This window comes from Oryctolagus cuniculus, chromosome 3 (assembly GCF_964237555.1).
Source record: "Oryctolagus cuniculus chromosome 3, mOryCun1.1, whole genome shotgun sequence".
NCBI classification, from domain to species: domain Eukaryota; kingdom Metazoa; phylum Chordata; class Mammalia; order Lagomorpha; family Leporidae; genus Oryctolagus; species Oryctolagus cuniculus.
The window spans coordinates 82,704,676-82,730,945 of NC_091434.1; the positions used below are offsets into that span (position 1 = coordinate 82,704,676).

Here is a 26,270-nt window from a genome sequence, read left to right on the forward strand (position 1 = left end):
ACCATTAACCTGCTTTCTACTCTGTGGGCTAGTCTTGTATATTCCATTGTATGGAGGTATCTGTTCCATTTTATATTCTTTTGTATGGACTTGCCACATTTTGTTTATCCCTTCATCAGTTCACTAGACGTTTGTCTGACTTGTCCCTAACTTCTGGCTGCCATGAATAATGCTGCTGAGAGGGTTCATGCCCAAGTTTTTATTTGAATGTATGTTTTCAGTTCTCCTGAGTCTATACCTAGCAGTGTAATTCCTAGGTCGTATTGTATTAAGCATCTATATTTAAGCCATTTTCTGGTCATATTTCAAAGAGAAAACTGAACTCTTCATACCAATTGAGAGAAGTAATGGGTAAAGTAGAAATGGTTTGGGGAGTTAAAAATACAAGGAGTAAGAAGTGTAAGAGGATCAACATGTATTGCAGGCCAGACCCTTTGCTATAGCTCATTGGAACCCTCGTGGACAATGTCACAAACAGGAGAGGCATACCCCATTTGGATGTGGTAGTCCTCACTCAACTCCAGCCATTTGTTGTCACGAAGGAATATGGACCCAGTGTTCTAGGATGTTTTATTTTTTAATTTTTTAATTAATGCTATAACTAGTACTGAAACAGTATTTTATACTTTATGTTCTGTGTGGGTGCAAACTTTTGAAATCTTTACCTACTATATACTAAATTGATCTTCTGTATATAAAGATAATTGAAAATGAATCTTGATGTGAATGGAATGGGAGAGGGAGCGGTAGATGGGAGGGTTGCAGGTGGGAGGGAAGTTATGGGGGGGAAATGCCATTGTAAGCCATAAACTGTACTTTGGAAATTTATATTTACTAAGTAAAAGTTAAGAAAAAAGAAAAGTTAGAATTCTAGATTTTTATATCTGTTCTCCCAAATAGTAAATGTTGGAAACAAATTCAGAATATTTATAAGCATTGCGTGGGCCAAATAGCACATTCCGAGGGCTGTTTACAGCCTGTGAGGCACCAATTCACAGCTTCTAATCTGTAAATTATTATAAATAAATCTGGTAAGTTCTGGTTAAGACCCACTGACAGTCCTCTTTGATTTGGGACTGTAGCAAAAAGGAAATGATACAGGTGTAAAAGATTGTTCCTTCAATATGCTTATGAGTAGCATCTACTAAGGTGAGCTAAGGAGATCATTTATTAAAGAAACAGAAACTTCATTATCTTGCTTTGAAACATCACAGAAGTCTTGATTCTGTGATTTCAGTTGTATATTTTCTTACTGTGAATGTTAAATTCATTCAAAAAATCCCAAATAATATTTCTATTTCAAATAGGAACAGAACTTTGAGCCTGTTGTTGAAATGTTGTTCGTTTCAAATAACATAACTAATAATCTGATTTTATAGTCATTAAAAGAACTTTGTCTTTATTATATTAAGTTTTCGCTTTTCTAATGATTTTACAATGCTAAAAGGTCAGTGTAATATGAAAACCCAAAATAACCAGATTTTAGTGAATAAAAATTAAAGTAAATGAAGAAAAGACTTAGTAAAACATTTCAATTATTTTGCTTTAGTGACATGGTAAAATTTTTTGATATGAAATGAGTCAGGTGTTGAATTAATGGCTATTCTTATTATAGCCAATTAAACTATCTGCTCAACTGTACTTTTAACAGTTAAGAGAACCAAATAATTAAACTGCTTGACTTGGAGCATTTTTTAATAATATTGCTAGCAGGGGTCATGATAACTTCAAAGAAATTGCTGGAAATACTTCAAAGAAATGTTTTCAGCCAAATTCATTGCAGGAAGACAGCCCACATTAAATTATGGCTGATCTGGTTATATGGCCTGGCAGTTTAGGATTTAATAGTCTGAGTAAAGGAAAAGTAGTTTTCTAAAGGAGTTTGGTATGCACTGTTTGGGAAAATAAAAATAAAACCATATATTACCAGTGACTTTACATGTGTCTCTTTTATGGTGTGTTTATTAGAGCATTTACCCTCAAAAGATAGACTTATTTCCCCATTTCTCAACTGAGGATGGAGAACCCTCTTTGTGACATCAATGTTTGTGTAATTTGTGGTTCGATTACATAAGCAATGTGACATCATTTGATTTTTTTGCCACATAATTCTTGGGCTAGAATGACCCCAGCAAATATGTAGCTTATCTTTCTTATTTTAAAGATGAGAAGACAGGGCCTCTGACACTTTTACTGAAAGTCTGTAGCTAGTTAGTGAGAAAGCCATAGCTGGAGTTCATATCCTTTAGTGACAAATACACTGTTCTTCACAGCTTTTCTTTTTATTTTGTTTTCCTCAATAACACAGGCATCATTCTCCCACATCTTTTACCACCAGTGCTTTATTCACACCAGGCGGCTACAAGCTTATAATTTTCTGTTCTTATTGCAGGTGGTTTTTATTCTTTATCCAGAAACTAAATCCCAATTTCTAGTATATTGTATCACTTAAAAAGGACTTCTCTACATATTTGACACTTCAAACACTCTTCTCCATGTTTAGCCTGGCTTGTTATTACCTCTTTGACTTTCTTAATAAGCTCTGTATTTTTGTTTATGTTCACCTTTGTTTTTAATATTGTACTCTAAAAAGGAGTTCTGGGGGGCCTTTAGGCTTCACAGTTAAAAATGCCGGTTCAGATGCCCAAGTCCAAGATTGGAGTGTCTTGGTTCAATACTTGCTTCCTAATCCTACTCCTGCTTCCTGCTAATGAACACCCTAGGAGGCAGCAAGTGATGATTGAAGTACTTGTGTCTCTGCCACCCGTGTGGGAGACTAGGACCAAGACCTGGCTCCTAGCTTTGGCCTGGCCAAATCCTGCTATTCTGGGCATTTGAGGAGAGAACCAGTGAATTAATGTCGATCTCTCTCTCCTTCAAATAAATGAAGAAAAAACAGTGCTCTTTTGTGTCTTTAAACTCATTGATCTATAGTAAAGAAATTTTGGTGATAAATTCTGTTGTACCAAAGATGGATTACAATGAGATCAGCCTTTTCAACCTCTCGGAATTATTTACAGGAATACACTGTCCGTGCTGGATAGATGTTAGTCTTATACTATGGGAGAGCAAATTCACAGACCTCTCTTGAAAATACTAGAATTATCTACCTTCTAGATTAGAGTTAATATCTCTTTTTATGTATTTGTCCTGTCAGACCTTTACAATTTAAAACAGAAGGTTTGTAGCAGTTATTCTCTTACACCTCACTTATGTATATTTTTAATTAAAGGCAAGTGGTCAAACTCTAAAAATCAAAAAACTTCACGTCAAAGGGAAAAAAACCAACGATTCAAAGAAAGGCAAGAAAGTAGCTTTAACGGGGGATACTGAGGATGAAGACTCTGCCTCCACAAGTAGTTCGCTGAAAAGAGGGAGCAAAGACCTCAAAAAAAGAAAAATAGAGGAAAACACTTCTGTTAGCTTGTCAAAACAAGACAGCTTTACGTCTGTTAAGAAACCTAAAAGAGATGACTCCAAGGACCTAGCTATTTGCAGGTATTCCAGTTTTCATGTTCTATATGTATATAGTATCCCATTTTCTTGTTTAGAAACCTTTTATCATACTGAAGGTTATTTTCTGACAATTAATGTAACTAAAAATATAAAGTTTAAGGAAATGCATTCTTTTATCTATTATAATTTACATTGATATTTTGCTTAGAAGATTACAATGGACTGCTTTTCTTAATAAAAATATCCAGTGCTGAAAGTATAGATCAGGATTTCAAACATTCTTTTTTTCAGTATGATCCTGACTGAAATGGAAACTCATGAGGATGCCTGGCCTTTTCTACTTCCTGTAAACTTGAAACTTGTTCCTGGTTATAAGAAAGTTATTAAGAAGCCTATGGATTTTTCCACGATCAGAGAGAAGCTAAGTAGTGGACAGTAAGTCAGTCAATTTAGTTCAGTATTTATTGAATGTGTGATATGTGTTGAGTTCTTTTCTAATGAGTTGAAGATATTTTAATTAACAGCAAAGGCATAGGGCCCTTCCTTTAGTGTGCTGTGTGTGTGTGTGCATTTGGTATGAGACAAGTCAGTTAAAAATGAGGAAAATTAAAAAGCAGCAAGATCAATCTGCTTTTGACACTGGCAGTGCACCAAACCCAGATAAGTGGTAAGAAAACCGTGCCTCCCCACAGTAAGTAACCTGTAACCTGTATCTTGTACAGGCATCCATGGAATATTGACACCAGTACATGTGGCTGTAACAAAACTTGACTCTCAGTGTTTTCAACTTACTGTAATGTAGAAATAGAAGATCACTGGAAATTTTAATAGTTTAAAGCTTTATTATGAGTTGTTGGAGAGTAAGAAAAATCCATTTACAAATGTGGATGAAAACTACAATTTGGTCTTCTCTACCATACTTTTTTGTGATCCTATCCTAAAAGTAAAATGACTTCTTGTCCACAGTTAATGGTGTTTGTTAGACCTCCTCAAGCTCCTGCCAAAGCAAGACCGCTATTAGCATGATTTAGCTGGTTCTGGGCAGTGGCCCACTCTGGATGCACAAGAACGTGGCTGTTCCCTTGCAGAATGGGCCCACACAAAGGCATCCACGTGCATGCAGATGCCCAGGAGTTGCGCGGCTGTCTTCCCTTTTCCATTCACCCCTGCCTCCTTTCTTCCTGTACTGCAGTTCAGTTGAATGTAGCCTGGGCCAATTACTGCAGGCAATTTTATCAAAAAAAGGAGGGAGGGGGAATAAGGAACTCGTTTACATTGAAAGAATATACAACATATACCAAGGTACTTCAGTAAGTTTGTGGAAAATAGAATTAAAAAGTACGTTTATTTTGTTGCAAAAATTTTTGAAATCCGTACATTTTTTTCATGTATACACATTCTGTGTGAATTTTTTGAAAATCTACTCATATTGTAATTATATTATTATTATTATTATTATACATTAAACTTAGCTCTTCCTGGACATTCTTTTTGCTGAAAATCAGTGTGTTCCATGATTTACTTCCAGTTTACAAGGATTGAGCAGAACTCAAAATGGTCAGTGTCTCTCGTGTGTATCAGGTGATTTACTAGATTGGTCAAATGACTAATTCAACTCTCAAGGCTGAAATAACAGCCTTTCCAAAAGATTATGTGTTTCTTCTCTCTTTTTTTTTTTTTTTGATTATTTTCATTTTATTTGAAAGGCAAGGAGAAGTCTTCCATTCACCAGTTCACTCCCCCCCATGGCAAGAACAACCAGATGGGCCAGGCCAAAGCCAGGGGCCTTAAACCCAATCTGAGTCTCCCACATGGGTGGCAGGGACTCAAGTACTTGAGCTGTCATCTGCTGCCTCTCAGGACTGACCTGAGCAGGAAGCTGATTGGAAGCAGAGTAGGCAGAACTTGAACCAGGCACTCTGATGCAGGAAGTGGGCATCCAGAGCAGCTTCTTAACTCCTGTGCCAAAGGTCCATCCTGTTTTGTTTTGTTTCTTTAATTACCAAAAGGACAGGCCCCAATTCTTGAAGCATTTAGAACCACTAAAACCACTGGTTCTTGTTTGAACCAAGCAAATGAAGCTGTCTAGATGAAGAGTAGTTCTTTTTCTATCAAAATAAATGTGTAGTAGGGGTAGGACAATGGAATCAAAGACTTCCTTGGTGTTTAAATGAATCTCAGCCTCAATTTCCATGATTCTCTACTTCCTGGATAGAAGATGAACTTAAATATCAAAATCTCCAACACAAATAGACTTTGAAATTATCACTAAATAAGCAAAAATCCCTCCAAAGCACAGCTCCCTTTTGAGAACGAATCCAGTGAGTGGAGGTGGCAAAGAGCGGGAGGCAGTGTACATGAACCTGTTTGTGATGCCAGCTGCGGGTTAACGCCTCTCTAATTTGGGATTATTTTATTAAACTCAAACTATTGTGTTGGAACCAAAACTCAAATGATATTTCCAATTTTTTAAACTTTGTAGAAGAGGGAAGAAAGTATGTGCTTTAACGAATCTTTCTGAGTTCCAATAGCTGCCCCAACCTCCTATAAAAAGGAAGGCTACAGAGGAGTCTTGTCCTTATTTTACCCAGAATCTCAGCTGGAACTCTCTCCCGATTCCCAGTCTCCCAAACGTTACTCATTAGTCTTTTATAATAGTGGGGAATATTCTGCAGAAAGAAATATTCTTCCATGTAGTTTCAAAATGTTTCACAAAAATAAGGGGTAGGCTTTTAGCCCAGCATTTAAGATGCCAGTTTAGACACTCTCTCACTTGCTCACTTGCTCTGACTCCAAAATAAAATGATTTTTTAAAATGTTAAATATATTTTATTTTTTAAGAGGAAAGGTTTATTGTCAGGTGGGGGAAAATCTTTTAAAAATAATTTCCACATATAAAATATGATTCCATTTAGAAGAAGTATCCAGAATAGATAGGTCCCTATCTGATGGTAGCCAGGAGCCTGAGGGAGGGAGAGCTAACTGCTTCCTGGGTGCGAGGCTTCCTTTCAGGGCGTTGACAGTGCTTTGCACGTCATAGAGGAGGTGGGCCCATACAGCTGTGGGGATGAACTGCTGCTACACTGCCCACTTAAACATGGGGATCTTATTGTGTGCGAATTTCTTCTCCTCAGTAAAACCTGAGTAAACATGAAATGCTTTAGGTCAGGTTAAGTGCAGTTTTCCCCCTCTTTTTCTCCTTTCAGTCTGACTTCTTATCTTGCCTTTTGTTACTTCTTGGCCGTGTGAGACCCATCTCTGCTTTTCTGTTTTCTTCCAGGTACCCCAACCTGGAGACCTTCGCCGTAGATGTCAGGCTTGTTTTTGACAACTGTGAAACCTTCAATGAAGATGATTCTGACATAGGCAGAGCTGGCCACAGTATGAGGAAGTATTTTGAAAAAAAGTGGACAGATACTTTCAAAGTGAGCTGAAGTTAAAATAATCTTTTTTTTTCCTTTTAAACAAGGACAAATGAGACCAGCAATGTGAACTATATTTACATAAACGTGCAAGGCACATACATAATGACTTTGTTTTCCTTAAAATAAGTATCAAAAAAAATCAGAAAAATTTTTAAAGGCTTCACTCCTACAACAGCCAAGGCCCTTGGTTATTGGTTTGTGTGATTTATCAGCTAATTTAGGTAGAACAGGGAAGCACACCCAAAGAATTTTCAAAGTAAAGGGTGTGAATAGTGCAATAGCAATTTAAAAATATATCAAATCGCACTGAATATTCAACACCAGAGCTCTAATGCGGGAAATGGTTCTCCTTTCCCTCTCAATAAATATCTATTTTTCATTTTTTTACTTTGTAGTTTATTTTTTAGTGAATGTATTTAATTTTATGAATTATTTATGATTAAACCACATCCAGAATCTTCGTTTTCTGTGAAAAGGAAGAACTAGAAAATTGCTTTAAATCTTGAAAATACAACAAGGAATGTTTTAAAATATAAAACAAAGCCAAGTTAAACTGTTTACACGGATGTGCTCTAAAAGCACCAAAAATAAACTTTACTGTAGAGTTACAAGTACATTTATATATATATGTTGCTGCATCACTTGTGTAGTTAAATTGTATTTCAAGACAGTGAAAAGAATTGACATGTACATACTGTTCATTATTGTTTATATTAAGTCTTGTTTTAAATATGTATTATGTGTATATATTGTTTGCAGACATTATTGTTTATGCCTTAGGAGGACCGTAGCGTTTTATTTTAGCCTGAAGGTAATTATAGCTCTACAGCTTGTACAGTAATTATCCTCTACCAACACTGTGGCGTCTCCTTAATCTTGGTAGTGCCTGCCTTTGAAACAGGGTGTAGGGGATATTAGTTTTCCATTTTTCTATTTTGTTATATAATTTTAAGCCACCAGGGCCTAAATTAAAGTATAATCATTTGTATCCATGTGGAATAAAATTGTGACAATTTCCTACGCACACAGTATTTTTTCATAGAAACATTTCCCTCCCATTTGCCTTGCCTCAGAAATAAATTTAAAAGACATTTGTAACCACTGTGTTTTATCTCCTGTGTGTTGTGGTGGCCTGTTGGAGGCAAATAGATCAGAATTTTTTTTGTATTTCTATGTAAGAGTACTTGAAGTTTTATTTAAAATAAAATGTTGTGGAAAAGGTAGCATTCTTTTTTTTAGGAGTGTTATTTTTCACTACTATGTGTGGCACGGATACAATAAAAGACTTTTACAAACTAGTTTTTTAGTTTTTCTTAATGAACCCGAAAGTACAGTCCTTGCAAAAAGCCAGCGAATTTAAGTCTAAGCGTTTTCAGAGTCCTAGAAGAACAGCAAGTGGAGTGTGGTTCAAGGCGTGGCCTGGGGGCGGGGGCGGGGGGTAGGAAGAGGACCTGAACTCCCTTATGTCTCCACTTCCCAAGTCCGTAACCTTTTTTTTCTCCCATTTGAAAATATTAGAGTACATCTGTTTCTCTCTCTCTCTCTCTCCCTCTCTCTCTCTTAAAGATTTGTTTGCTTATTTGAAAGGAAGAGTTACAGACAAACAGAGGGGTCTCCCATCTGCTGTTTCACTCCCCAGATGGCCACCAAGGCCAGGACTGTGGCAACCCTAAGCCAGGAGTCGGGAGCTTCAGCCGGGTCTTCCACACAGGTGCAGAGACCCAAGCACTTGAGCTATCCTCTGCTGCGTTCCCAGGCCATTAGCAGGGAGCTGGATCAGAAGCAGAGCAGCCAGGACTCAAACCGGTTACCATATGGGATGCTGGCAATGCAGGCTGGGGCTTTAACCCACTGCACCACAGCACTGCCCCTGCGGTACACCTTTAAGTCTTGTTCTGATCTGGGCAGATGTGTCTGCTTTGGTAGACACATAAGCTGGTTGTCAGTAAGGAAGACTGACCACGCAAAGTAGCTCAGTAAGCCCAAGACACCAGCTCAGGCTGCCAGGAAGTGCTGGCTGCCCTGGTCTCTGGACCATCAGTGGTGAGCAAGACAGGCCCTGCCTTTATGGAGCTTTGGGTCCTGTCTACTGCCCGACATAGTAAAGGGAGGATAGGAAAGTTTGAAGAAAATATTCCCAGCGGTCACCAGGTCAGTGTGTCCATCTCTAGCAAGCAAAGATGGCAGGGACTGGATCAAAAATACCTCGGAGGGCAGAGAAGGAGGCAGTGTCTACCAGGCACTCCACGGGGATTCCTCTTCAGGCCAGCTCTTTGCCTTGGGAGTGATAGCAACCTGTGTCAGTTTATAGTCATGGGAGGGCTTGGATAATGACATGGCTGGCGTCTGAGGAGCTCATAAACGAGAAAATACGGAGAAGCAAGTTTTTCAGGAATGATCACTTTCTTCTAAAAATAACTTAAGTCTGCTGCTTTGGACGGCTGTCTTCATTGCTCGACTCAACAGAGGTAGCTGTCCCACAGCAGGGCAGCAGTTACACCAGGTGACAATTGTCAGATACATGTGTGATTAACTCGTTACATAAACGACTCGCACATTCGCAGAGCCCTCGGTTGGGCTTCTCCATAAAACTGTTCTCATTGTTAGCCCCAAATATTAAAAAAAAACTTATCCTAATGCTCTGCTATCACATAATTGTAAATAGATACAGAAAACTTTCATAAATTAGGCTTTACTCTGAACCTTACCCATTTTAGCCCTAAGTGCTCTGTAATCTATATATATGTACATATGAGTAAATATAGATATGAAAAATATGTATATATTGATCTGTTAACCACACTGAAAAATAGGTGAAATGTGTCTCTATATCTATCTATCTATCTATCTATCTATCTATATACCTGGAATTCACAAGAAGTGAATTACAAAAAATTTCAGATGACTTTTTTCTTGTTCCAAACAAAAGTACAATTTGTTATACGCACTCATTTTAATCAAAATTCTGGAAGATCTGGTCTGTCTTTGGTACCTTCCTTATGGCATCTCTTTGTGCTTCTTCTCTTAATCCGCCCCCTGGGGCCACCACCATATCCTTTGGGAAACCCCAAATGCTGTTCCTTTTGTCTTTTCTCATTAAACACAGGGGGATCTGATACCAGTCATTTCCTCTTTATTGTAAATTTTGTTTGTGGGCTACCTTGCTCAAAGTTGTTTACATTTTAAATGTCTCCAATTGAGAAATGATAGAAGTTTGTGTTTTGTTAAAAGAATTTCATTCCAACAAGATAATAAAGGAGGTATTTGAAAATAACTGAAATTCTCTTCCACAAAGATATGACTAATAAGAAATATATAAATAACCAGTTTTAATATTTTCCCATTGAACTTTTATGTATTTATTTAGCAGTATGTTTGCTCTTTTTTTAAAAGATTTATTTATTTATTTATTTGAAAGTCAGAGTTACACAGAAAGAGAGAGAGAGAAAGAGAGAGAGAAGTCTTCCATCCGTTGGTTCACTCCCCAGATGGCCGCAACAGCAAGAGCTGCGCCGATTTGAAGCCAGGAACCAGGAGCTTCTTTCAGGTCCCATGCGGGTGCAGGGGCCCAAGGACTTGGGCCATCTTCCACTGCTTTCCCAGGCCATAGCAGAGAGCTAGATCGGAAGTGGAGCAGCCGGGACTCAAACTGGCGCACATATGGGATGCCGGCACTGCAGGCGGCAGCTTTACCTGCTGTGCCACAGCACCAGCCCCAGTATATTTGTTTTAAAAAAATTTCTAGTGAGAAAAACATAAATGCACAGTGGTTTTTAAACTTCTGTCAGTTGCATTTTGCTATGAATCTAACTGCTTTATTCTGTTTCATCTGATTGGGAAAAATGCATAAATCTAGGCTCATTACTTTTGAGTGTTGCAAGGCACTCCGTCACAGGCATACACCACATTTTACTTACAAATTTCTCTGGGAATGAAAACCTAAGTTGTCTGCAACTGCTTGTCACTGCAAATAACTCTCTAGTGAAGATGTGGACCTCCTATGAAAACCAGTTTCCAAGGGGGTCCCAAGAGACCCTTGCCTTCCGGTGTTCAGGCTCTCGTGTAATCCCTTCCCACGCTGTATCGGAGTTAGATTGTGCAACCAACATACAATGGCAGGACAATGGCATGTGATGTCCCACACTAAGCCATGAGATACACTACTGGCTTCTGCCTTGTTCTCTTGGGTCACTTGCCCTGAGTAAAGCCAACCATTAGGCTGTAGGACATGTTCGCAGCCCCAAGGAGCAGCCAGTAGCTAACGCAAACTCACCAGCCAAGTGCCGGAGGCACCCTGGAAATGGATCCTTCAGCCCAAATTAAACATTGAAGTGATTTAAGCCCCCCCCCCCCATCATCTTGACTGCAATTCCATTAGGGATGCCAAGCCAGAACTAACCAGCTAAGCCCCTCCTGAGTCCTTGGCCCACAGAAACCACAAGATAATAAATGTTTATTGTTGTAAACCACTTAATTCTGAGTTATCTGCTACGCAGCCATGCACAGGTAAGTAAGTTCCGAGGATCTAAACACAGGGGCGTGTCCCTGAGTTGTTGGATGTGTGCACACTTCACTTCCTGTATTGTTCCATGCTATTCCCCAGACAGGGCCCAGGCCACGCTCCTACCAGCAGTGACGGCAGTGGGGGATCCTTTCCCCTTCCCCAGCCAACGTTGACTATCCGGATGACCTTTCAATAATAACATATTATGAATGTTGAGATTTGAAAAGTGTCAAGCGATTTTTCTACACCTATGAGCAGCTTCCATTTTGATGTGCATTTTTGTAGCTTTTGTCTCATACAGTCTTCTGTTCCTGTCTGCTTTCCAGGGACTGTAGAACTGACATAATTTTTTTTCAGCCAGTGATATTCAGGAGAGGAAACATTAGCGCTTGCTCTGGTTAGTTGGGTAAGCTGATATTGCTAAGGAAAAAAACTCAGGTATATGCAGCTTAAAAAATATTGAAAGTTCTTAGGTATTACTCAGATAAGGAAAACTAATTTGGATTTCAGCTAGACCTTTATGGACAGAGAATTTTGCATCTTGGCATTTAACCCTGTGGAAAGGCACTAGCAAAGTTAATATCTCTTGGTAATTTCTCTCTCCCTGGAAGATATAATTGGTGAATATACTGCTTAATGCCATTTATGGGTTAAAAACTGATAGATAATTTAGATGTGGGTTACTTTCACATGTACTGTGTAAAGTAGTTTTTTAAGATAGAGACATTCTCCATGTGGAAGACACTTTAGTTGCCAGTTTAGTATCTGTCTTCTCTCCCTTCCTTCCTTCCATGCTTTTTAGGTGCTTCAGGATCTAAATCTTGACTAGTGAGCCAGCCACGGCAGTTCCATTCCTCTTGCAAGTGATGGCTTAAAGACGACACACGATACCCTTCTGGGCAGTGACACAAGAGGGAACAGCTGCTGGGAGACTTCTGGAGACTTGTCCGGGAGAGTGCGTGTGTGCAGCGGGGACAGACTCTCGCCTTGGGGAATGCTTGTGGGAGGCCATGAGGCTTGGAGCAACTGCAGCCGTCATGACAACGCTGAGGGTGGGGATGGGTGAGGAGGGAGAAAGAACTTGGGCTCTTGATAACAGGAGCCACCAGACGAATTAACCCTGGAGTCACACTGTCTCTGAGTATTTCTCTAGGTGAGATAATAAATTTGTTTTATTATGTAAGCCATTGTGATGGTAACTTTTGCTTCAGGTCACAGCATCTTGATAAAGCCTGAACTGCTGCTTTGTAGCCAATTGGACAGGCTCTGTGTTGCACCAGAGGATGCCATTCAGGTAGATCAGGCTACACAACCCATTTTACAGATGAAGAAACTAACACCAATACCACTATTAGTCATTGCCACTCAACTTAAAGTTTAGTCAGGACCCAAACGTCTCTCCTTGGCCTTTAAAAATAGTATTCCTCAGAACATGATGAGACTGATTTTTCTTGATGACTTCAAATATCCTGTGAATGCATGATTCCATCAAAATATTCCAAAAGTGAACTGAGCATTTGGTGATACTTCAGAAAATAGTCAATTTGATTATTTTTGAAAGGTGTGTACATTCTAGTTTATTTGGAAATAGTTAAGTTGCTTTGAAAGGAGAAATCTAAAAAGAAGAATGAAAGCTAACTTTACTTCTCTACCTAAGAAAGGAACTGGGACCAACATTCGCCTACTGCTGTAAGTAAACAGACAACAGAACAAAAATGTGCACACATTAATTCCTGAAATAAGAGTAATAAATTAAGCTTGCCTTATTTTTACCCAGGCTTCGACCTAAAGGCACTTTCTGGATTTTAGTGATAGAGTCTTCTGCAGAATACAGGAATTACATGGAAGATTGCAGTGGCTAGCATTTCTGAGGTGTAATATCAGAAAGAGAGGAAGCAACACAGAGAATGTTCTCGAACTATCTGCCTGGAGGCACTTGAGGACCACTAACCTGCATATGCATAGACTGAAAACTCTCCGAGGCCAGGCAGAGCTCACGAAGGACCTGGAGACATTGAGTTTAACCAACTGAAGTAGATGATCTTCATTGAACTCCCAGGAATTACACCTTAGAAGTAAGACTGAAGTAGCCCCGGAGAGAAGGCCACTATATCCCACCCCTAGCAAAGAGCAAACAAGCCTCAGAAGGATCCAGATGGTCACCAAGGAACTTCCACTAGAAAAAGTCCAGTGCTCTTTAGGGAAGATGGTAAAATTCAGCACTCAGCAATGTGAAATTCAGTATGACTATCCTTCAGTTAAACATTACTGGACCTGGACTTGAAATGAATAATCCAAAACCAGAATCAAAATGAGGCAAGTGAAACAAAACCACCAACGGCAGAGATGATGGAATTTGGAGAAAAAGATCTTTGACATTATAAGTACATTGAAGTATTTAAAAGAAAATCTGAAGACAATGAGGAGAGAATGAGGAAAATCAAAAAGAAATAAACAGAAGCCCTGGTGATGAAAAAGTCAATATACAAAAAGAAAATACATTGTGACCAAGTGGAGTTTTCACAAGAATGCAAATTTAGTTTAACTTTTGAAAAACACCATAGTAATAGAACTATTAGAAAATTTACTGTATTAACAGAATTTAGAAATGAAATAGTCTTTATTTAAAAAGTCCTATGTAAACTCTATAAGTATGGCTTTGCATTTTTAAAATTTTTTAAGGATTTATTTTATTTATTTGAAAGCGTAACAGAGAGAGGTAGAGACAGAGAGAGAGGTCTTCCATCTGCTGGCCACAACGATGGCAGGGCCCAAATATTTGAGCTATCTTCAGCTGCCTTCCCAGGTGCATTCGTAGGGAGCTAGAATGCTAAGCAAAGCAGCCAGGACTCAAACCAATACTCTGATACAGTCCAGTGTCACAAGTGGCAGTTTAACCTACAGCACCACAACACCAGCCCCCAGATTATTGTAGCTCCATGTTGCTGTGCTAAAAAGTAATGGCATTTAAAAAAAAATGTAGCTTATGCGATTTCATTATGATCACATGTACCATTCATTTGAGGCTATTTGGCACATTGAAAGTGCATTAGGGCCGGCGCTGCGGCTCACTAGGCTAATCCTCCGCCTTGCAGTGCTGGCACACCGGGTTCTAGTCCCGGTCAGGGCGCCGGATTCTGTCCCGGTTGCCCCTCTTCCAGGCCAGCTCTCTGCTGTGGCCAGGGAGTGCAGTGGAGGATGGCCCAAGTCCTTGGGCCCTGCACCCCATGGGAGACCAGGAGAAGCACCTGGCTCCTGGCTTCGGATCAGCGCGATGCGCCAGCCGCAGCGGCCATTGGGGGGTGAACCAATGGAAAAGGAAGACCTCTCTCTCTCTGTCTCTCTCACTATCCACTCTGCCTGTCAAAAAAGAAAAAAAAGAAAAAAAGAAAAAGAAAGTGCATTAAAACCCTTGTTTGTATACTCAGTGATGTGGAGCAGCTGGAAACTTGAGGCTTGCTTATCCCTGATGAGTCTGCTATCAATACACACTACATATCCTTCTGACCTCAAACTATTTTCAGACCTCTACCAGGACATGCAAACTCAACCTAACTCGAATTGAGTTAATAATCTCCCTACTTTGAGAATTTCTCCTTCCTTGTATTCCACACTTTGGTCAACAGAATCAACAAATATCCAGCCACCCACAGGAGAAAGCTCAGAGTTCCTTTGAATTTCTCGCTTTATTTCACTTTGCCACTACACCCTGTTGAATCTTCCTCTACAGTTCCTATAGTGTGTATTCATTGGCAACTTGCCATTCCCACTGCCAGGCCTCACCATCTACTGGATACCAGTACCACTTTTCCTAGTCATCCGCCTTTATTTTTTTTTCAACTCTGGCATAATATGCACATGTAAAATTCACCATCTTTATCATTATTAAGCCTACAGTGGGGTGGTAGTAAGTACCTTTACATTGTTGTGCAACCATCACTCCCATCAACTCTGCACCCAGTAAACAGTGACCCTCATTCCCCCAGCCCCAGCGACCACCATTCTACTTGTCTCTGAATTTGACGGTTCTGAGTACTTCATACAAGTGGAATCATACAGTATCTGTCTTTCTGTGACTAGCTTGCTTCACTTAGCATAGTCTCCTCAAAATTCACCCGTGTTTTAGTACGTGATGAAATTCCCTTCCTTTTATGTTTTTTATTTGTATATTTAATTTTATTTGATATATAGCACTATGACCTTATTATATCTGAAATCCATTACAGGATTTTTGTTTAATGATTAGTCATCTCCACAAAGACAATAATACTGCTGTGGAAGACCAAAGAGGAGGGGGCAAACTGATACATTTATTTACAATTCCCTATGTTGTAGACATTTAATCTATATATTGTTACTAACATAATATTATGAGTTTTACATAAACAAGAAAATGATTCCCTGTATTTCTATTTGTATTCAGCAATAATATTTTATAACAGAATATATATTTTGATATTGATATATTATATCAAAGTGAAGAACATCAGATGTTCTTTTGCATTAATGTTATGTTTTCTTTAGATAATTATAGCTAAATTCTCCAAAGAACTAAATATATTCAAATGCTATACAACTAAAACTATTTAAGCCAACAATTTGGCTTATAATATCATTTTTAGAATCATTTAAAGTGCTATAAGCAATCTGGCAATCAACATTTTCTATGAGAACAAAACTATCTTTAAACATTAATTTACAACATATACAATGTTTATCTGTAATAGCTGAAATTTCAGCACAAAGTCACCATCAACATGGATAACAGCAGGATTTTCTTTGTTTTTTTTAATAACATGAAGCTTTGAAATTTAACTGAAGAATTATTGCCACAATGGCTTATTTACTGATTTCCTACAAAACAGGATAAGAACTACCAATGTTTTCTATCTTTTCATTTTTCGTGAGGTCACTTGACAGTAAGTTTGCATATTCAACAAGTCTACTGAGTTACTATAATCATTGCTTTTTATAAGAGCAGATGCTAATAGTAATTAATAACAACTGAATACAACTGAAAAAAAGCACAAGATTTTTTTTTCTTTGTGAACAGGAATAACCTAAATTTTGGGAGTTGGTGTGCAACAAGGCTAAAACAACAAAACTATAAAATAGTATATGTGACACAGTATTTGAAGACATATGCATCTGTTTCATAGTTTTTGTACTTATAATAATGCCCTACACTAAGCTACAGATTTGTAGAAATCATAGCAAATACAGTACCATGATGTATTTCCCCCTATGTTTTCTCCAAAGATTTTTAGAGTTTTAATTTATGTATAGATCTATGATACATTTTGAGTTAAATTTTGTATATGGTGTGAGATGAGGGTCAAAATTCATTCCTTCACATGTGGATATCTAGTTTTTACTAGACTACATGTTGAAAAACTGCTACCTCATTGATAGTAGATCAGTCTGAAACCAGAAGACAGGAACTCAATATAAGTCTCCTATGTGGGTGTCAGGATCCCAACCATTTGAGTCATCACCCATCCCTCCCAAGGTCTGCACTGGTATGAAGCAGAGGGCAGGAGCCAAAGCTGGCTATGGAATCTGGGTACTTGGGTGTGAGACTCAGGCACCTTAACCAGTAGGCCAAATGCCCATTCTATATGCAGTATTTTATTGGATCATCATAACAGTCCTATGAAATATGCATTTTAGTTTTGTTTTATATGTGAGGAAATCAAGGCTTATTATAAATGCTTGGTGACAGTGTTAGTTGGGAGTCAGAACCACAGTGCAAACTCAGTCACTTGGCTCCAGGCCCATGCTGCTATCATTCAGCTATACAGCCATTAAGGATGAAAGGCTGGCGAGCACAAGGTTTGTGGAAACGTGGAATTAAAAGATAAGTTTATTTTAGTGCAAAAATTCAAATCTATGCATAGTTTTTTTTCATATTACAAATTCCTGACAGCTTTCTGAAGACCTTTCATATAGTGGGATCTGGCGACTCACCTTCTTTGTCACAGGCTTGGGAGTGATTTCATCAGGACCCCCAGAGTCCGTCAGACTCAGGGCTGCCGCTGTGTGTACCAGTCTCACCAAGGAAACCACAAAGAGAACATCAACTTCATTGTAACAGGAGGGGTGCCTTTCCAATGACTAAGGCATCCTGTCCTGGTTTCCAACACCATGGTATCCTTGAAAGAGAATGCATCACCTGAAAGCAGCTAGGTGAGCACAGAGACAGCACGAGGAACGCCTGCTTTCTCCAGGCATCAGTAAGGTCAGGTGTAGCAGTCCTTCTCTACTACACAGCGAAACCACAGTGGAGCCTCCATCCAGGTCTGACAGCGTCAGGCGCTCTCTCCCAGACTGTGCATACCAAACAGCACATGTTGCCCTTCAGACTCCTTTTTGCTTGGTTCTGTGATGCTTAGCTCTATTTTTCGTTTCTGAGAAATTGAAGTTATCTTAGCTTCCTTGATTGTCACATTTTCTGGTTCTGCCTCTTTAAAATTATATCTGGCCACCTGATTGTAATTATGGATATTTCCAAAGCTCATCATGAAACATGTGTTCATTGACATGCTCTTGGTGTATGCATAGACATTCTTGCCATTACGCATGAATTTATTTAGCTTTTTTTTTTTTTTTTTGCCTTTCATAGTTCCTGTGAGCACTTCTAGAACTGATGTTTTTCCATAAATAGAGATATTGCTATTATGGGCTGTATATACGCCAGTCTCACCTGACAAGATTCCTCTAGATTGTGTCATGTATTTTAAAATATCTGATATTTAGCATAATATAGAACATATTAAAGATACTAAGTAAAACTGTGCCAGTGAAGCCTTCACACCAAGAACAATATTCCAGGGGCCAGCACCGTGCCATAGCAGGTAAAGCCTCTGCCTGCAGTCCAGCATCCCAAATGGGCCCCAATTCGAGTCCTGACTGCTCCACTTCTGATCCAGGTCCCTGCTAATGTGCCTGGGAAAGCAGTAGAAGATGGCCCAAACACTTGTTTTTCTACCTGTAGTGCACGCAAGGGGGGCCAGCTGTCTGTGCAGATTCTTCTCAGTCTCAAACACTTGGGCCCTTGCACCCACATGGGAGACCCAGAAGAAACTCCTGGCACCTGGCTTCGGATCAGTTCAGCTGTGCCCAATGCAGCCATTTGGGGAGTGAACCAGAGGATGGAAGACCTGTCTCTCTCTGTCTTTCTCTCTCTAGCTGTGTCTGTAATTCTGTCTCTCAAATAAATAAATAAATCTTTAGCAAATAATAAAAATTGAATCTTGGAAACATCATACTAAGTGAAAGACCCACTCACAAAGGACTACATGTTCTGATTCCATTTACGTGAAATGGCAAATTTACATGAAATAGCCAAAGCTATAAGAATAAAAAATAGAGGTGGCTATTTGGCTTAGTGGTTAACATGTGGCTTGGGACACTTACATCCTATAGCACAGTGTCTGGGTCAAGTCCTAGTTCCACTGGTCATCCAGATTCCTACTAATGTACATCCTGGGAAGCAGCAGACAATGGTTCAAGTACTTGTATCTCCGCCACCCAAACCTGAGACCAGATCAGGTTCTGGGCTCCTAGTTTCAGCCTACTCCAGGCCTAGCAGTTCTGGACATTGGTAGTAAACTACTGAACTAGTGGGTAGAAGATCTTTCTCTCTCTCTCTCTCTCTCTCTCTCTCTCTCTCTCTCTCTGTGTGTGCGTGTGTGTGTGTATGTGTGTGTGTGTTTCTGCCTTTTAAATAAAATAAAAATTAAAAGTAGATTTGTGTTTGTCTATGGTTGGAGGGATTGGGTAGTAATTTCTAATAGGTATGAAATTTCCTTTTGTGGTAAGAAAAAAAATTGTGGGGTATGGTGGTATAGTGGGTTAAGCTACTGCCTGTGACACCAGCATCCCATATGGATGCTCCATTTATGATCCAGCTCCCTGTTAATGCACCTGGAAAAGCAGCAGAAGATGGCTCAAGTGCTTGGGCCCCTGCACCCATGTGGAAGAACTTGATGAAGCTCCTGGCTCTTGGGTTTGGCCTGGCACAGCCCTGGCTGTTGTGACCATTTGGGGAGTGAATTAATGGATGGAAGAGCTCGCTCGCTCTCTCTCTCTCTCTCTCTCTCTCTCTGCCTTTACAATAAAAAAGAAAAAATGTTCTAAAATTAGATTGTGATGGTGATGTAACAACTCTCTGAATATACTAAAAAACCACTGAATTTTATAATTTGAATGAGTGACTTTTATGGCATACAAATTATACGTGAATTTGTAAAAAACAAAAGACTCAACTGACTTACTGTTGAATTTCAAAGCCTGTTGGAAAATTTGGCCATTTGCCTTCCACTCTCACAGCACAACAATCACACAGAAGTCTTCTGTGATCCCAAGATGTGTGAGGATTGCTCCCCACCAGCAAGCCAGCAGTCAGTTCTGCAGTGGACACCCGCTGGGTGTCCTCTAATTCAGTTCACTATCCAGAGATAGCATCAGATCCCACAGGATAGAGGCTCAGTCCCAAGACTGCCCCACCCCTGCCCACTCCAGACACCAATCACAAACTCCAGATCTGATTCATTTGCTCACGTGGCTCACAGAACTCAGGGAAATGCATGTACCAATTCATTATGAGGGATACAAATAAAGAGATGCGTAGATCCAGGTGCAGGAGAGGCAGCGTGGAGCTTCCGTACACTTTTGGATCCACCGCCTTCTAGGAACCTCCACGTCTTCAGCCACCCAGAAGCTTTCCAGACCCCATCCTTCTGGGTTGTTATGGAGACTTCATTGCAGAGGTATGATTAAATCATTTACAGGCATGTCGAGATGCGAACGGACACAAAGGGAATGAGCTAATGCTAATAGACTGAAGGGGCAAAATCAGACACTAAAGTGTCCCTTTATGCTGCCTCACATGCTAAGTCTGTGACAGTCATTTGCCCACTGATTGCGCAATAACATATCCCACAATAGTTGTCTTTGCTAAAAATCTGCCGAGCTGTCTTTGAAGGGTCCCTCATGAGAACAGATAGAACCGAGATGCAGCCAGAATTGAGACTGCCACCTTCACCAATCAACTCAGGCTGACGGGAGAGTCATTTTCCGGCTCATGATCACGTTGAATGCCACACCTGCCATGACGTTCCAGGAGCCGTCTCTGAACATGCGATGCGTGGAGGCAGGTTTGTTAACGTGCACACGGGGGATTTTCCTCACCCCATTCTGCTGCACCTAGCGTACTCTGCCCCACGATTTCACCCAGCTCTGCACCATTTACCCCAACACCGTAAGTTCCTAAAGCCCTTTCTGAACGGGCAGGTGACTTCGGGTTTTGATGAGTTTTGCATGTCCCCTTGGCTATGCGCATGTGATGGGGCAGCTGTCTGTGCAGATTCTTCTCAGCCTCTCCGTACAGTGCTCTTCCTATGGGGGTGAGATAGGCCCCCTCTGAAATGGGGCCTTTATGATCTCCTATCCAACAAGGTGGGTCAGAGTACTACAGCCAGCTCCAAGACAGAAAGGCAGGGGGAGGTACACTTTCTATGATCTGCTTTGAGGAAGAGAAATTCTAGTTTCTGTGCTTACCTTGGGGAGGTGGTTATGAGCCAAGAATGGTGAAAGAAAAACAAAATATCTACACAGAAGTCTTCAAAATATTTGTGGAAAAATGTGTATTATGAAAAAAAATTATGCATGGATTTTCAATATTTTTGCACCAGAAAAATTCATCTTTAATTTCATTTTTCATGAAGTTTAAAATCAATTTTATTTATTCAAAAGCCAGAGAGAGAGAAAGACTTGTATATACTGACATATTCCCCCAAATGGCTGAAAGAGCTGGGCTGGGCCATGCTGATACCAGTGACTGGGAACTCTATTTGGGTCTCCCACATGGGTGGCAGAGATGAAATTATTTGAGCTAGGGGCTGGTACTGTGGCACAGCAGATTAAAGCCCCGGTCTGCAATGCCGGCATCCCATTTGGGCGCCGGTTCGAGTGTTCGAGTCCTAGCTGCTCCTCTTCCGATCCAGCTCTCTGCTGTGGCCTGGGAAAGCCACAGAAGATGGTCCAAGTCCTTGGGTCCCTGCACCCATGTGGGAGATCGGGAAGAAGCTCCTGGCTCCTGGCTTCGGATCGGCACAGCTGCAGCCATTGCAGCCATCTGGGGAGTGAACCAGCAGATGGAAGACCTCTCTCTCTGTCTACCTCTCTCTGTAACTCTGTCTTTCAAATAAATGAACTAAATCTTTAAAAAAAAATAAATTATTTGAGCTATCATCTGCTGCTTCCCAGGGTGTGCATTAGCAGGAAACTGAAGCCAGACTAAGTCAGGCACTATGATATGGCTATGGGCAGCCATAGTGGTGTCTTAACCACTGTGCCAAATGCCTGCTCCTCATCTTTGTAAGAACTTTTTTAAGTATGCTTGTATGAATGAACAGAATTTAGAATGGGAATGGGATCAGTTGGTAATTATTCACCTTTGGGTACAAAATGGTTCTACAATTTATCTAATAAATATACTACTCTGGCCCATTTCAGAGCTTTCTGCAAAATAAGCCTTGACCTCTGTTGAAATCTTTACTTAATATATACTAAGTTGATCTTCTGTATATATAAAGATAATTGAAAAATGAATCTTGATGTGAATGGAATGGGAGAGGGGGTGGGAGATGGGAGGGTTGCGGGTGGGAGGGAAGTTATGAGGGGAAAAAGCCACTGTAATCTATAAGCTGTACTTTGGAAATTTATATTTGTTAAAGTTAAAAAAGAGTTCTACTTGATCAATTTAATTCCTTTTCTGTTAAATTCCTCCCTCACTCCTCTTCTCTCCCACCCTCTTTTCCAAGCTGTTTCCCTTTGCAGCATGTCACTGGTGATGAGTTTCAAGATTATGCATTTTTTAAAATTTATTTGAAAGTCAGAGTTACAGAAAGGCAGAGGGAGGCAGGGAGGAAGAGAAAGAGAGTGAACAAGAGAGAGAGAAAGAGAGAGAGAATGTCTTCCATTCACTGGTTCATCCCCCAAATGGCTGCAACAGCTGGAACTGGGCCTATCTGAAGCCAGGAGCCAGGAGCTTCTTCTGGTTCTCTTGCATGGGTACAGGGGCCCAAGCACATGGGCCATCCTCTGCTGCTTTCCCAGGCACATTAGCAGGGAGCTGGATCAGAAGTGGAGCAGCCAAGACCCAAACTGGTGCCCAAATGGATGCTGGCACCGCAGGTGGCAGCTTTACCTGCTACACCACAGTGCTGGCCCCCAGGCTTATGCAATCTTGTTTCCTTGTTTGAGTTCAAAACTTCTGTATCCAGGGGCTGGTGCTGTGGCATAGCATGTTAAGCTGCCACCTGCAGTGCCAGTGTCTCATATAGGCCACAGTTCGAGTCCTGGCTGCTCCACTTCTGATTCAGCTCTCTGTTGTGGCCTAGGAAAGCAGTGGAAGATGACCCAACTCCTTGGGCCCCTGCACTCACATGGGAGACCCGGAGGAAGCTCCTGGCTTCAGAATGGTGCAGCTCCGGCCTTGCGGCCATCTGGGGAGTGAGCCAGTGGATGGAAGACCTCTCTCTCTCTCTCTGCTTCTGCCTCTCTGTAACTCTGCCTTTCAAATAAATAAATAAATATTTAAGTTTGAGGAGGGAAGCTAAGAGCTGTTTTGTGTTCTCCTGACACCACTCCGTCCACCACAGAGTTTATGCTGGGTGGAGGGGTGCACATGGCAGTAGGAGCCCAGGGAGCTTGGAGGTTATCGTGGCAGTGTAGAGAATTAGCTAGGGGGGACTGAACTTGGGCAGCAGGGGCAGAGCTAGAAAAGAAAGGACTGGTTCGAGAGAGACACGGATGCCGGTCTGATCAAAGCTTGGTCACTGATCGGATGTTAGCAGTGGGGGTGGTCCCTAGGCTTCTGGGTTGGGTGACTGCATATGTATGTATGGTAGCCCCGTTAAGAACAAGACATTCGGGAGCAGAAGCTGCATTAGGAAATTCCTCAAGTCAGAGAGAGATTAGTAAGAAAAGAAAATAATCAAGTGACGGACTTATCATAATTGCCCCCACCTCAGAACAGTAGTTTTCTAAACTTTAGGCAAACCATTATGAGTCTGAGTTTAACATACTTCATCTTAAGCAAAAGAAAACGTGCACAGTTACGTTTTGGTTATTAGTTTACAGAGGTGACACTTACAGCTCTGAGGAGTCATCGCCTGTGGAAACCAGCCGCTCCCCTGCAAGCCGCAACAACGACAACTCAGAGGCTCAAAGTAACGATCTTCAGTGTGGCCAGGGCCCGGCAGGAAGATGCCTGATGCTCCGTGTGGCATCAGCTTTGGGCTCCGCTGAGTCGGAGGATCCTCTTCCGAGGGAAATTTTTTAAAACGGAGTTTATTTATTATTTATTTGAAAGGCAGAGATACAGAGAGAGCGAGAGAGAGAGGAAGGGAGGGAGGGAGGGAGGGAGAGATCTTCCATCTGCTGGTTTAATTCCCAGGTGGCTTCAACAACCAGGCTGAAGCTAGGAGCCAGGAGCTTCATCCAGGTCTCCATGTGGTGGGGAGAGGCCCAAGCACTTGAGCCATCATTCATTGCTTTCCCAGGCCATTAGCAGGGAGCTGGATCAGAAGTGGGGCAGCTGGGACATGAACCCGGCACCCATAAGGGACACTGGTGAAGCAGGCAGCAGCTTAACCTGCTAAGCCACGACGCTGGTTGCTTTCCGAGGGGATTTACTCCCAGGTTTTGGGTATTGGCTGAAGCTCGGCCTGGGTCGAGCAGCAGGGACTTCATTCCTCTCCATGTGGCCTGGGCTGCCTCACAGCATGGTAGCCCGGTGCTAAGGGAGAGTGACCCATGAGCCGTATTGCCTTTCACAGCTGAGCTTGGGAAGTTGCATGGCACTCTCTAATACGTGAGAATTGTCATAACAACCAACCTACATCACGGGAAGGGGATGTAACCTCCACCTCTTGATGGGTGCGTGGCAAAGTTCCAGGAGCGCATGTGGGCTGAGAACTGTTGTAGTCATTTCTGTGAAATATAATCTGTTACAATATTTATGACATGTTAGCACAATCAAATTTGACAATTGTCCTTCCTTTGTCAAATTTCAAAGAGAAAGTAAAACCAAGGAGTAGCTTTACTTCCCTTAGGCAAAAGTCATTCAACTAGCTAGAAAGTCAGTTGGAGAAACTTTACTGCCACATGATCAGGTTAAAATAGAGACTTACTGTTATATGACAAACTCAGGAAATCTAGGATGCGAAAGACCAGTATCACGAAAAGAGTGCATGCTAGCCTACCATCTAAACAAGATTTCCTAATCCTGTAAATGTACTACTGTTAAGTGAACTTGATTCAGCAATGCCTAGGATTATCTTCTTATGTAATCAAAACCATAAATCTGGAAATAAAAATGTATATTTTTCAAAAAGCATTTGTAACATCTTGAATTCTCTTGAAGATTACTAATACTGTAATATTGTAATATCTGAGAATGTAGGATGTGAGAAAAGGAGACAGAGAAAATAAAAAAAAAAATTTAAGAAACAACGGCAGGTGATGTACACTGGTTAAGATGCCACCTAGGACATCTGACGCCTACAGTGAAGTGCGTGAGTTGAGTACTGCTTCCGCTTCTGATTTCACTTTCCTGCTAATGTGCACCCTGGGAGGCAGCAGGAAATGGCTCAAGTACTTGTGTCCCTGCCGCCCATCTAGAAGACTTGGATTGAGTTCCAGTCTCCTGGCTTCAGCCTGGCCCAGGCTGCGCTGCTGTGGGCATCTGGGGAGTGAGTCAGTGGGTAGACAATCTCTCTCTGTCTCTGTCCTCTGCCATTCAGATAAAAAATAAAGAGAAATTAAAATGTAATTAAAAACAAACAAACGACATAGTTCCGACACCACAGTGGAAAAGCAGCTGGACTGCAGAATTTCTTTAGTACATTCCAAATGACCCTGCTTCCTGGTATTCTCACTTCCAGCCACACGAGCTTGTCCTGTGGTCAGGCAGTTCTCCCTGTGCCCAGTACTCACCACTCACCATCCTCATTTTTTTTTTTTTTTTTATTTTGTTCAGCAGCCCTGGATCCTTGCTTTCTCTGAATGAATTCCAACTCACACCAGGTCCATGGAAAGATAGTCAATTAGAAAGTATAAGGTTTATTTAATAGCAAAGGATAAGGGAACATGAGAGAAGCTTTCACGGTGCAGAGCATAACCCAGCAAGCTCCCAGACAGTAGGGCTTAGGGCTTTCTGGATTTCCAAAGTTCTCTCTTGGGAGGAGTGCTAAGGGTGATAACAGGTGCGATTGCATCAGATAGGATGCAATCCCTGGGCAATTTTCTTTCCTTTTTTTTTTTTTTTTTTTTTTTTGTTACTACATCATTTGTTATGATAACCAAAAGTGGAAACAGTCAAAGAGCACAACAACAGAAGGTAGTTATGCAAAACATCCATACAACCATTAGAAATATTTTGAAGGGGCAGCTTTGTGGCACAATGAGTTAAGACACCACTTGTCACACTAGCATCCCATGCTGGAGTTGGGAAATTTTCAAAGATGCTTCAGAAAACTTTTTAAAAGCATAAGATATGGGGCCAGTGCCATGGCATAACAGGTAAAGCCACTGCCTGCAGCGCTGGCATCCCATATAGGTGCCAGTTCGAGTTCGTTTGGGCTGCTCCATTTCCAATCCAGCTCTCTGCTGTGGCCTGGGAAAGCCGTAGAAGATGGCTCAAGTCCTTGGGCCCCTGCACTCATGTGGGAGACACGGAGGAAGCTCTTGGCTCCTGGCTTCGGATTGGCCCAGCTCCGTTGCAGTTGATTTCTCAACAATGTTGCAGTGGATTAGTTTCTGAGAGGAGGAGTGTGGTGGGGGCAAGAGGCGCAGAGTCACCACACAGACCCCAGGAG

The 26,270-nt window shown here is 41.0% G+C and overlaps 1 protein-coding gene across 50 annotated transcripts in view; it reads left to right on the forward strand.

Moving 5' to 3' along the window:
* BAZ2B (bromodomain adjacent to zinc finger domain 2B) overlaps positions 1-12,344 on the forward strand; it is a 456,715-nt gene extending 444,371 nt beyond the window's left edge. For 30 of the 50 annotated variants that reach the window (XM_070070785.1, XM_070070790.1, XM_070070796.1 and 27 more), the window contains 4 exons: positions 3,233-3,498; positions 3,748-3,891; positions 6,737-6,881; positions 12,188-12,344. In XM_070070785.1, the coding sequence (XP_069926886.1) occupies positions 3,233-3,498; positions 3,748-3,891; positions 6,737-6,881; positions 12,188-12,214 (582 nt within the window). In that variant the 3' untranslated portion in view covers positions 12,215-12,344. Of the gene's footprint in view, positions 1-3,232; positions 3,499-3,747; positions 3,892-6,736; positions 8,180-12,187 lie in introns of those variants that run through there. The other 20 variants (XM_070070802.1, XM_070070805.1, XM_070070801.1 and 17 more) reach the window with 2 other exon arrangements.
* The last annotated feature ends 13,926 nt before the right edge of the window (positions 12,345-26,270 follow it).